This window comes from Heptranchias perlo, chromosome 30 (assembly GCF_035084215.1).
Source record: "Heptranchias perlo isolate sHepPer1 chromosome 30, sHepPer1.hap1, whole genome shotgun sequence".
NCBI classification, from domain to species: Eukaryota; Metazoa; Chordata; class Chondrichthyes; order Hexanchiformes; family Hexanchidae; genus Heptranchias; species Heptranchias perlo.
In genome coordinates, this window is record NC_090354.1 from 4917376 (window position 1) to 4930106 (window position 12731).

Below are 12731 nucleotides of genomic sequence, written 5' to 3' on the forward strand. Positions count from 1 at the left end.
TGACCACCGCCAGAGATTCCTACACGTGTGCGCCAGATACCCTGGCAGCTGCCACGATGCCTTCGTCCTCATGGAGTCCACCGTCCCGCCCCTCTTCCACGCACCCAACACCGGCAACGGCTGGCTCCTCGGCGACAAGGGATATCCCCTGCACACGTGGCTTATGACACCTCTGAGGAACCCCATCACCGAGCCGCAGCGTCGATATAATGACAGCCACGCTGCTACCAGGTCTGCAATTGAGCAGGCTATAGGGCTGCTCAAGATGCGCTTCAGGTGCCTTGATCGTTCTGGGGGAGCGCTCCAATACACGCCATTCAGAGTGGGACGAATTATAGTTGTCTGCTGTGCCCTGCACAACATGGCACAACAGAGAGGGGTGCCGCTGGAGGAGGCCCCATGCACACCCGCCACCCACATTGAGGATGACGATGATGAGGAGGATGAGGAGGAGGAGGAGGACGAGCGAGAGGAGGAGGAACGACCCATGGGCCGAACACCGGCTCACCTGGATGCTCGTCAGGCCAGGGAGGCACTCATATGTCAACGGTTCTCCTAACATCAGACTGTCTGAGGCGTCCACATCTCATCACGTGCACAGACGAGGGGCTATACCAGCCCCCTCCACAGAAGAGTGGCGCCAGTACTCCTGCACCCACTGTAGTGTGCCCAATGGGTGGGACCAGGTGTTCGTCGTCATGATGAGCCGCACGGAAGGGACCTATTGCACAAGCCGCTGAAGAATGGACAAGAGGTGGCAGCAGTGGTGAGAACAATTGTGTTTATTGTGTATATGCAGTCAACGACTATAAATAAAAAATAACAAATTGTCGTACACCCTGGTGCATTCCCTTTGTGTTCATAACACCTTTGCCTTAAGTTTGCGGGAACCCCTACGTGGTGCTACCCCTGTGGCTCCAGCAGAGGTAGTGGCAGGTTGCTCTTCTTCGTGCCCTGACCGGGTAGATGTTTTGGGCCGACGCCCCCTGGGTTTCGGTGCCCGTGAGGGCACCTCCACAGACTGCTGCTCCTCCTGAACCTGTGCAGGGGCAGACTCGGCCATCTGGAGAGGAGGCACCATTGCGGGTACTGGTTGAGAGGGGGGCAACGGGTGAGACGTGGGGGCACCTTGAGTAGCGTCCCCACTTCCATGTCCCCGTTCACCATCTTCCCTCTCATGGCCTAGGTCCACATCACCCCTTCCACCCTGCTGGACGGCAGTTTGGATGACCTGTGTGAGACCTTGCAAGGCCACCTCTAATGTATCTGTCAGCCTGTTTATGGCGGCAGAATGTTGCTCACCCTGAATCCGAACAGCCGTTGTCGGGGCCTGCATGGACTCAATGTTGAGCTGTGCGTGACGCTCGAGGGAGGCTAGCTAGTCCTCCACTGCAGACGTTCCCGCACCTACCGGCGACACTATGTCGCCGATACCCTCCTGTACTTGCGCCACCATTGCCCGCATGCAGGAGTTGGACTCCTCCATCACCTGCGCGATTGTGGACAGTGCGCGTGGCACCTCTCCCAGTACCTCGGCAATGTGCTGGTGCCCCTCGACGACTCTCCTTTTGACTGGTGGCCCCCTGGGTTCAGCATCTGGGTCCGGCTGAGCAGAGCCTGGAGAAGAGTGCTCCCACCGACGTGGACCCCCCGCGGCCGCCCCTGCCACCAGGGTCTGCTCGTGCTCACATGTGCGCGGTGACTCACCATGTGCAATCCCAACTAATTGAGGAGGGGGACCCACCGAGGTGTGTGTATCTGCGCTGGTGGATGCTTGGCTCATATGTGACGATGGACCCTCAGAGACCGGCATATCCTCTGAGGAATCGCCCTCCAGACACGGCGCTTGCAGATGGCCCTGCAAGAGAACAGAGGGCAATATCAGGCATGTGGACAAATGTTGCGGTGCGGCAGATGCCAGGTGACGCTAAAATCATTCGCGATCATGAGTGCTGAGTGTCAGCTTTCCCTTACCGGACGTTTCTGCAGCCCCATCCTCGCCATCCGCCACGGACAGGCAATGTAGCGTGTGGCTGATCTCCAACGCGTCCACCTCTGCGTCCGTCAGAACCACCTGGTGTGGCGGGCCCCCTCCGGTGCGTGCCCTTTCTCGGGCGTTCTTGCATCTCTTCTCCTGTCAAGGCAAAACACAGATGCGTGATTGAGTGATGATTGTATTGTGAGACGCTTCAAGCATTGGTGTGGGTGGGTTGAGCGTGTGGCAGATGGATGGGAGGATGTGTGTGCCACATGCCCATCCCATTGTATGGGGATTGGGGTGTGTGGTAGTGTTCGAGTGGGGACAGGGACGGTGGGTACGTGCAGGCACGGTGAGGATGATAGTTGAGTGGCGGTGAGGATGATAGTTGAGTGGCTGTGAGGATTGATGCGGGAGCGCTGTGGTGGCAGTGCAGAAGGGGTTGTGCGGTGTTTGAGGTGATGTGGAAGACGGAGTGTGGGAGAGTGCGTTAGTGTACTCACTTTGCTGGACCTAGTGAGGTCATTGAATCTCTTCCGACACTGGATCCATGTTCTGGTGGTGTTGCCCCTGCTGCTAACCTCCGCGGCCACCTCCGCCCATGCCTTCCTGGTGGCGGAGCCAGGGCACTTTCTTCCGTCGCTGGGGAACAACGTCTCCCTCCTCCTCCTCCTTACCCCGTCCAGCAGCAGCTGGAGTGCGTGGTCAGAGAATCGTGAGACAGCCTTACCCCTGGGGTGCTCCATGGTGCGCTACTTCTTGTTTGCAGCTGGAGGGGCATTGGTGGACTGCCCCTTTAAATAGAGCTCCACCATCACTCAGACGTCACTGCGCATGCGCAGGCCGCTGGCGCGCAGCTGAAAAGCGGAGAACCCGTAACCACAGCTTAATGATCTCAATTATCCTGTGATCGCGCGGGGGACGCACTCAATTCACCGGCCGCGTTTTCCACGCGCCCGATGGACCACCCGCCGAGAACCCGCAGCCCTGCTAAAATCGGGCCCATGGTATTTCTTTTTAAGGAATTCATGCTTACGATAATTAGATTCACAGTATGCCATACATTCATGTTAAAGCCCACAAGCCCAGTATTTTGTTAAACGGAGAAAGGATGTCTGGATCATTCAGAAAGTACAATTATCAAGTATGGCATAAAAATACATCTGACAAATTAGTTACATTTCTTACAAATGTGCTCGATAGTAATGATTATTAACAAGCACTTTCTATTGGGGAAAAAAGGTGCCTCTAGCCTATAAATAAAAAAGGCACATGTCTATATTCCAAGAAAGTGTATTTAAAAAGTGCAAATTCTGCTCACAAAACAGAAACCAACCTAAATCCTAAAGTTTAAAAGATCCTCTTTTTTTATATTTGGCACAAGTTATCTGCCTTGTGGTAGTGCCTCAGTTGCTGGATACAACTGAAGTAGTAATGCACTGGGGAGCCAATATACTCTTAAGTCTTTCCTTTACATAGGGTCTATTGTGATGAGCAGAATCCTTTTATGAGGCATTAAAGGTTAATAATGTCTGTAACTGAGCAACATTTTTAAAGAATAAGATTTGTTTAACACAGCAAAGTCAATTAAAATTGAAATAAAAACAAAATACTGGGCATACACAGACTATACTGCATCTGAGAAAAAGCAAGTTGAATGTTTCTGGTGGGACTGCTCATCTGAATTATATAGATCAGTTTTCAAGGGTGTTCTTAATCTCAAAAAATGCTGAGATAGAACAGTTAACACAACACCTTTCACACCAGTTAATATCACTAAATGCTGTGTATAAGCACACCTTGTGCATTTTTATGAGTTCCATAACATTTGTCCTAATTACAATTTAAAAGATTTTGCTTTTTAACTTTATATATTTTGATCCTGGTTATGTTTTTGTTCATTTTTATTAGGAAATTGCCAAAACGGGTTCCTAGTTTGAAGATGCTGAGGAACTTTTTCACAGATGGGGTAAGAGTTGATTTAGAAATGAGAGTGGGGAAAAATTAGTAACTAACAGCATTGTTTACCAGTGGAGTCACCACTCAGCACTACTGAAGTACAGAAGGTCTAGATGTCAACTGCGTTTGACCTGCATTAACCTGCATCTTAAATGGACACTGGGACACAAACTGTGGGAAGCCTGGTTGCCAGGATCAGTTACACAAACTTATTTGTTCTGTTGTTTGTGATACTGTCACTGCCCATTAATATAACCTACTTAGTAAGTAAATACTGATTAATAGTTGCATTTTGACATGCCCTCCAGATCTATATCCACATTGTTCCAATACCCAAGTCAAACCGGTTGCTGTAATGTTTATGTAATAGGCACAGCTCCAGATTTTATGAGGCATTAAAGGTTAATAATGTCTGTAACTGAAGTTTTTTTTAGAAGTATGAGATCCATTTAGAGTCAATTAAAGTTAAAATAAAAACACTGTGGAATTCTCTCTGGAGTTGAGTCCTCATCAGGCTTGCACTGGAATAGTACATGAATGAAGCTTAATATTAGTCACCTTTTGTGTTTGCTTTGAGACTCATTACTGAACTAGGCACTGGTCCAGCATGTACATACCAGTGGCTGCATTGCTGTTTAACCATAGAATAATCCAAGGGGAGTATTTTCAGTTCAAATTATTTCCCCATTGTAAATTTTTTTAATAGCCTTAAATAATCAAAATTCTCTCCCAAATGGCACCTGACATTTTAGGTCTCTCTTGTCGCTGATGGATGGAACCCCATGTATCCCTGAATGTCTCCATTAGTTGTAGAGTTGTGACTTCCAACAGGCCTGGGAGTGGCCTCCTCTTGGGTGAGAAATTTGGCATTTTGTCAAAACACTCCTGTGGTATAAATGGGGAGTCAAGGCCGGGTTTAGCCTTCAGGTGAAGCAGGGTTAGAGGCTGGGAATAATTAGATTGTGGTGTACGGTCTCCATTTTAAAGTCATATATTCTGCCCTTATTTTTATACAGTACTTTGATTTTTATATTGTTATTTTCAATTAAAAAGAAAAACAACACAAATTTGGGAAGCACGGAAGTAGTGTTGGCTGGAGCATAGGAGTATCTCTGCAGCAAAGGTTGAAGTGCCACAGCATGCCCACTGGTGGAATGTTGTAATTACAGTGTGACAGTATTAAATAGCCAGAGTCTATTATAAATGTAGACATAGGAATTTATAATGGGGAAAAAGTTGATACAAAATGTGACAACTGGAGATTTTTGCAGACATAACATTTTTAATATATTAATGGATTGTTTTATTTTTAATAGAGGAGTACTTTTAAACAAGATGACACTCCCATTCTTTTTCACATTTGATGCTCTGCATAACATAATAGAATATATTTTCCGCCTCAAGTGCACTTTGGGAGGCTGCCTGCTAGTCCTGGCCTGAGGCCTGGTCTATTTTGAGGGCTGGGCCTCATTAGCTTCGGGATAGCGGCCTGCAGCCACGGCCTTAAGTCGTGCGCCACAATATCGAGCAAGAGAAGGTAGGTCTGTGGGAGGGCCCCTCAATGTCTGGAGGGGCTGGGGGTGGGGGTAGCTGGAGCATTAGTCTCCCAGGCTGGTGTTGTGGAACCTGGAGGAGTACTTTTGCGCCTCCCAGCCCCACAAAAATAACAACGAACTTACCTCTGGTCTCCTTTTCAGCCGGACCACCAGCTGATGGCATGTGCTCCACCTCGTTCAGTCCAAATATGGCAGTCAGGGTTCTATGTACGTCATTTGCATTTTAAATGGGCCTACCACCTGACTCGGTGTTACTCCGGCCACCCAGCATTAGGCCCAGGCGAATGTTCCCATGGCCACAGAGATGGCAGCAACGGAGCAGTAGGTCATTGCCACCATTTTCAGGCCACTGAAGCCCACCGCTGGGCGAGAGGCGTGAAAATTCAGCCCAGTACTTCTAAGAATACATGGAAAGAAACTTATGCATAACACTGATTGTTGCAGAATCCGTCGTAAATTGCAGGAAAAACAGCCTTTACTCACTCCTGTGGGACTCAGAATTGATGCCTATTTGCCACTTATGGAAAAAGTTCTTCAGCTCATCACCACTGGTACATGATTATCTCAGTTTCCACCATTGTTCGAATGTGTAGTTAAACAGTAAACAGCTCCTGGTATGTACATGCCTGGAACAAGCAGTGCCTGGTTCAACAATGAGCTTCAAAGCAAACATAAAAAGTGATCCTCATGAAGTCCCATTTATGCATCAGTCCAATGTGAGTCTGGTGAGGATTCAACTCGAGACTGCAGTGTGAACCTCGCACTCTGAAGCTTTTCATGTTATGGAAATGTGCTCCTGTAGCAATTAATTTGACTTGGCATTGGAACAATGTAAGCACCGGTCTGGAGGAGATGCCAAAATGCACCTATTAATCATTGCCTATTTGTCTTCAGGTAACAGGGGAGGTCACTGTAATTGGCCAGTACCTTCACTGTGCCAACTGTACTCTTCATCTGCATGATTAGATTCTAAGGGTGCATAGGTCATGTTCTTTACCTCTATGGTACCTGAATGACTTATCGGAAATAAAAACAGGAAATTCAATTGTACAGCAGGTCAATAAGCATCTGAAAGACATTGATAGGCTAATGTTTCTAGTCGGACATGTTATTAGCTTGACTGGACATGACCAAAATGTTGGCCTTCCTACTCTTTCAGATGCTGACTGATCTGCACATTTCCAACATTTTCTGATTCTATTTCAGATTACCAGCATTCAAGGAGTGTGTAATTAGAATATCGTAATTCAGCAATCAAAATTTTAAGAATAGCTTCTGGCTAGGGAAATTGTTGAATTTGTTATAATGAATAAACCATTTTTTAATTAATAGAGTAAAGCATTCAGTGATTAAAAATAACAAAACTATTACATTATTTATAAAAAGTGAAGTTTTAATTTCTGCACCAATTAGTAAGAAAAAAACATGGCATTTCATGACAACGCAAAGATGATGTAAACTTCCGATCTGTAAATATTGCGTGCCATTCACTGGTGAGGTGTAAAGCACCATCTGAGCTGAATTAGCATGACATTTTTCAAAGGATACGTTGGGTATCGATGTGAAAGAACCATTCAGTTCCTAGAGATTTTAAACTGAATCATGGAAATCTACAATTAAGAACAGGTAATGTCAGAAGGAGGAAGACAGCTTAACAATTCTGTTGGAATCCTTTGTATGAAAGGGTCCCACCCAAAACATTTTATTTTTATTCGTTCATGGGATGTGGGCATCGCTGGCAAGGCCAGCATTTATTGCCCATCCCTAATTGCCCTTGAGAAGGTGGTGGTGAGCTATTAACCTATTAAGTAATTTTTTTCCCTTCTAGGTCCATCTATTTGTGCAAAAGAACAAAGACGTAACCTGCTTGGGGGCCTCTGCCCTGATTGCTCTTGTACCACTTAGTGATTTATGTCCCATTTTTTCCATCTCTCCCTTCCTTTTAGGAAAGGCCTGGCCTCTTGCTTGGCACCGCCCTCCCGCCCCCCCCCCCCCACTTGATGGCATGGTAGAATCAGGAAGTCTGCCTTCCATTGTTTCTTTTTATAGCCCAATGAAAGAAATTTTTAGTGTTAGTGTTAGTATTTATCTCATATTTTTCCCCCCAGTTTTCTTGTCTCCTTTCCAGCGAGGGCAGTATCTCTTGCTGGGTATTGTGTGCTTGGCCACTAACAGCTGTCTAGAACCTTGGCCACATTGCCTTTTTAATATATAGGTGCAATTATTTTCCAGTGGGAGCACTGGATAGAGATCAGGAGTGGGATTTTGCTGATTCTCCCCCCAGCCTAAGGTTGCTGAGACCAATTAAAGTGCTCCAGTTGCTGCCCTGGGTGAGATTGTCTAACTCAACAAGCTCTTTTTAAAATAGCAATCCAAAGTCTAAATGTTTTAGTACTCATGCTGGAATTGCAGCAATGTATACTGGAAATCCTGTCAGTTTACTACGAGTCTGGTAGCTTTGTTCTGAAAGTCAGTCTTCAGCTGCTAGATTTTAACTAATCAGTGGCTCAAATGAGACTGCTATGATGTGCGGGGAGGTGTGGGAGGGGTCCTACAAGGAGAGACAATGGGAAGGAGAACTAAGTGGTTGCTAAGTATGCTAAAATGATTTATTAAATGGATTTGAATAAAGTGGCGACCAATAGCAACAATTTGTATTTATATAACGCCTTTAACATAGGAAAATGTCCCAAGGCACTTCACAGGAGCATTATCAAACAAAATTTGATATCGAACCACATAAGGAGATATTAGGACCAGTGACCAAACGTTTGGTCAAAGAGGAGGGCTTTAAGGAGCGTCTTAAAGGAGAAGAGAGAGGTATAGAGGCGGAGATGTTTGGGGAGGGAATTCCAGAGCTTAGGGCCTAGGCAGCTGAAGGCACGGCCGCCATTGGTAGAGTGATTAAAATCGGGGATGTGTAAGAGGCCAGAATTGGAGGAGTGTAAAGATCTGAGGGTTGTAGGGCTGGAGAAGGTTAGAATAGGGAGAGACGAGGCCATGGAGGGATCAAAGATGAGAATTTTAAAATTGAGGTGTTGCCGGACCGGGAGCCAATGTAGGTCAACGAGCACAGGGGTGATAGGTGAACGGGACTTGGTGCAAGATAATTTACAGGCAGCAAAGTACTGGATGAGCTCACGTTTCCAGACGGTGTAAGGTGGGAGGCCGGCCAGGAGACCCTTGGAATGACCGAGTCTAGAGGTAACAAAGACATGGATAAGGGTTTCAGCAGCAGATGAGCTGAGGCAGTGGCGGAGATGGGCGATGTTATGGAGGTGGAAGTAGGGGTTAACTTTAAAACAGTGTTAAAACTTTCTGTTCTATGATGATTCGTGTTGTTATATTCCTCGCCTTGAGTGTTATATATAGCTTTGAAGGCCAGTTAGGGTTGTAAATCTTAATATTCCATTACAGGAAAGTGCAAAAGTTATTTAGTTACTTAAGACTACAATTCCATAACTTGATGGCTTAAATTTGAAATAAATTGCACTTGCATAAGCACCAGTATATGTGACATCAAAGCTTCATTAATTATTAATGCAGCTGGTTGTAGGTAATCTGTGGGGCGTGTATACTGTTGAAATACAGTCTCAATAACCCACAATGTCACACATGTAGTTCATATGAAGAGGGAAATGTTTTTTAAAATGTGTTATATCACAAAATCTAGTTCTGCTACTAAGCATTAAGTAAAACTTTCCTATAAAAATCCAATTTAAGATTCACTTTACACTGGTATTACCCTAGGACAAGGTAGGGCTGAGGTGTAAGAGTACACAAGTAGCACTTAAAACAACTGTCCAGAATCTTCTGAATATTTAAAAATCATTTCTTGAGCGTAATTATCGAACATCATTTTAAAAAAAAGTCTTTTATTGATTTTAATCTCTGTGTGTGAGTGATAAATCCACTGGCCATGGGATCAATATTAGAATTGAAAATATAATGGGAAGGTCTCTGATTCGATCCCTGGACTGTGTTGAGTTAGCTGATCTCAGCCAAGGCAGCAGTAGGAGCAATACATTTGGCCTCATTGCCCCTGGGTTTTAAAGGGGATGGGGGGGGAGGGGGGGGAATCATCCAGTGTTCCTTCCCCCTCTTGATCAATAATCAGTGACCACAGTGCTGTAAGAAGGTGTGTGTGTGTACATCTGGTGAGGATGCTTGGCTGTGATGCTTCCTTCCCCATGGTCAAATAGCCTGCCGATCCTTGCTGTCAATTCTAGCACAGAAATAACAGAATCTGACAACTCATGTATTGGCATGGAGTTACACAGAATTAATTTGCCGACTTATTTTAGACCGTACAAGCAGCTTCACACTAATGGAGTGAACCAAATCGAGTTTGTTGTATCGGATCAATATCTATATTGGTGGGCTACCCATTCTTATTTTTCACATTACTCTTAAAAGTTCGAAGTAATGTGCAAAAAAAAAGTTGCAATGTTAATACTGCAAAACCAGAAAAGTCACACACACTCATTCTTGTTCATCCAAATGGACATCTTGAACTCCAACACCCCAGTTGTGGTTAGTGAGGTCCCTTGCAGAAGGCTTATAATCTGCAGTGTCTGTATAACATGTGTTATGGATCTTTGTATTGTTAAACAAAAAATTAAGATGTATCGATGGGAGTTTTAACTCTAGGGTGGCCTAGCGAGCGGCCGACCTGTCCGGGAGCAGCAGCAGGAGGCTCAGACGGTTTTAACGGCTGGGCCTCATTGACATGCCGATGGGCGACTTACCGACCAAAACAACCGGGAAGTCAGTGGAAAGCGGCAGAAGGTCTGAGCCACCTGCCAGGCCCAAGGAAAGTGGGAGGAGAGGAGGGGGAGTGGTGGGCGACATGGGTTCTGGGACGATGAGCAGTTTGGAAGTTTGACCAGGGGAGGCCTACACTTCCCTCGCGGGGGCCAGAAAATCAATCCTGCTCCTCCTGGCCTCACAAAGGAAAGTTTTAAACTTACCTTACAGGGCCTCTTCAGTTGTCGGGGTGGCCGCTGACTTCTTGGTTGAGATGGCGTTGGGGTCCCATTGACATAATCGGGCCCCAATTTGCATAAATGTATGAGGCTCCTGCCTGCCTCGGGTGGGTGCCTCATACGCCTGAAAATCGTACCTTTTAAAATCATTAATTGGTCGGGGACAGAGTGGGAATCAAAAAATTCCTATTTTTTTAGGACAATTATTTACTATTGTATTATTTACTGTTTAGTCCTTAGAAAGCTTGGATGCCAGCGAAAACACAAGATCTAAGCGACATTCCACATCTGACCTCTGTGATGTGACCTTCAGTGATGTCAGGAAAGAAGGATGGTTGTACTTTCGACAGCTTGTCACGGAGAAGGGAAAGGCAAGTCCTAACTCCACAGCAGCATCAAAGCTTTAAATAAAAGCAGGGTCTCCTTTTGTTAAGCAGACCACTTTAGAAAGAAAGAAAGAACTTGCATTTCTATAGCGCCTTTCATGACCGTATAACATCCCAAAGCATTTTACTTTTGAAGTGTAGTTACTGTTATAACGTAGGGAAACCTTTAAATTTATTGTTACATATTAGTCAATATCTCGTGGCATTGCACACACGGAGTCAAGACACAGGAGCAGTCTTCAGGGGAAGCAAAGTTAGAAAGTGGGGGTTAATTGAACCAGGGCACACAAATGTAATTTGGCCTCCATTTTAAAGTCATACCGTCTGTCCTTATTTTCATGATACTTAGATAAAACTTACAGCAATTTGAAAGCAAAGAGATAGAGTTGGTTGGAGCATCGAAATTTCTCTGCAGTACAGGCTGAGGAGCCGGGAAAGGACTTACATTTAGGATGTCCCAAAGCGCTTTACAGACACTGAAGTACTTCTGAAGTCTAGTCACTGTTGTAATGTAGGGAAATATGGCAGCCAATTTGCACACAGCAAGGTCCTACAAACAACAATGAGATTCATGACTAGATAATCTGTTTCTGGTGATGTTGGTTGAGGAATAAATGTTAGCCAGGACACCAGGAGAATTCCACTGCTGTTCTTCAAATAGTGCCAAAGGATCTTTTACGTCTACCTGAGAGGGTAGACAGAGCTCTTCTATCTATTCTAGATAGCAAGTGACTAGATATGGCCTCTATAAAATTCCATAGTCACATTTTATTTGGAATGAAAAATTATTTAATAAAAATAAAATACATTAAAATTAAAAATTCACACAAACCAGAGTACCAAAGGTAACCCAGATCAGTAAGCAGTCAGAGTCTTCACTTTCTATATTCTTCACATATATGGACTCCATATAATTTGTTCTGTAAATGAGATGTCAGCAAGGGGCGTGTTAGAAGTCAAAGAAAGTATTTACAATTCCTATATGGATGTTACATCTACTAGTACTGTTTTATAAACCACATAATAACATGTGAGAAATAATTATTTTATAGCAATTAATACGAAGTTCTTTGTGACTTTTATTTTTCTCCAAAGAAAGTAGCCCCCCTCATTCAGGAGGGCAGGACGAGCAGGTAGACTTACCTCAACTCAAATTAATGCCATTCCATGATTGGCTGACACCAGTTTTTAAAAAAAAAGCAAATTTAGGACTGATGTTAGGAAGTTGTTCTTAACACAGTGAGTGATCAACACATGGAATAGGTTAGTGGAGACAGAAACCCTGGAATTGTTTAAGAAACTGACCTAATCTGCCCTTTCTGTTTTATGTGTTAGTACCAGTCTGACAGCATTTAAATACTAACCCAGTGCTGCTGCTTTTCCAAAAGCATTATTAGCTAATTCAACGGTTTGTTGTGATCTTTCTTTTGTTCTTTCCCCTCATTTCATACCATTTCCATTTTGTTGGAAAGGAATAGGGATAAGACTATCGATTTACTTTGTATGATGTACAGTTTGATACTGAATAATTAATTTAGGAATAAGCTCTGGGGATGTTTAATGTGAGGTAATTCAATATTGAGGGATCATAATGGCCTGAGCCGATTCCCTGAATATTTCATATAACCATGAGGTAGTGTTAGAATGAATACTTAGTGCAAGCCTGCATCAGACTTGACTTCCCTTGCCACCAGCCAGCAGTTTTAATGTAAGTACAACATGAAATGCCACATTTTAGAGCAACTTAACACTTAAAAATATTATGTTGAAAAGGGACTAGAGCAGGCAAGTTTTGTGCTTGCTTATGAAATTGTTTATAAAACGGTGCAATTTGTTAGCTTTGAAGTACTACGATAAAGGATAAATA

The 12731-nt window shown here is 44.6% G+C and overlaps 1 protein-coding gene across 1 annotated transcript in view; it reads left to right on the forward strand.

The window, feature by feature from the left end:
* LOC137299843 (rho GTPase-activating protein 23-like) overlaps positions 1-12731 on the forward strand; it is a 172295-nt gene that overhangs the window by 116035 nt on the left and 43529 nt on the right. Inside the window, exons 10-11 of the mRNA XM_067968766.1 lie at positions 3890-3947; positions 10712-10849. Coding sequence (XP_067824867.1) covers positions 3890-3947; positions 10712-10849 — 196 coding nt within the window. The remainder of the gene's footprint in view (positions 1-3889; positions 3948-10711; positions 10850-12731) is intronic.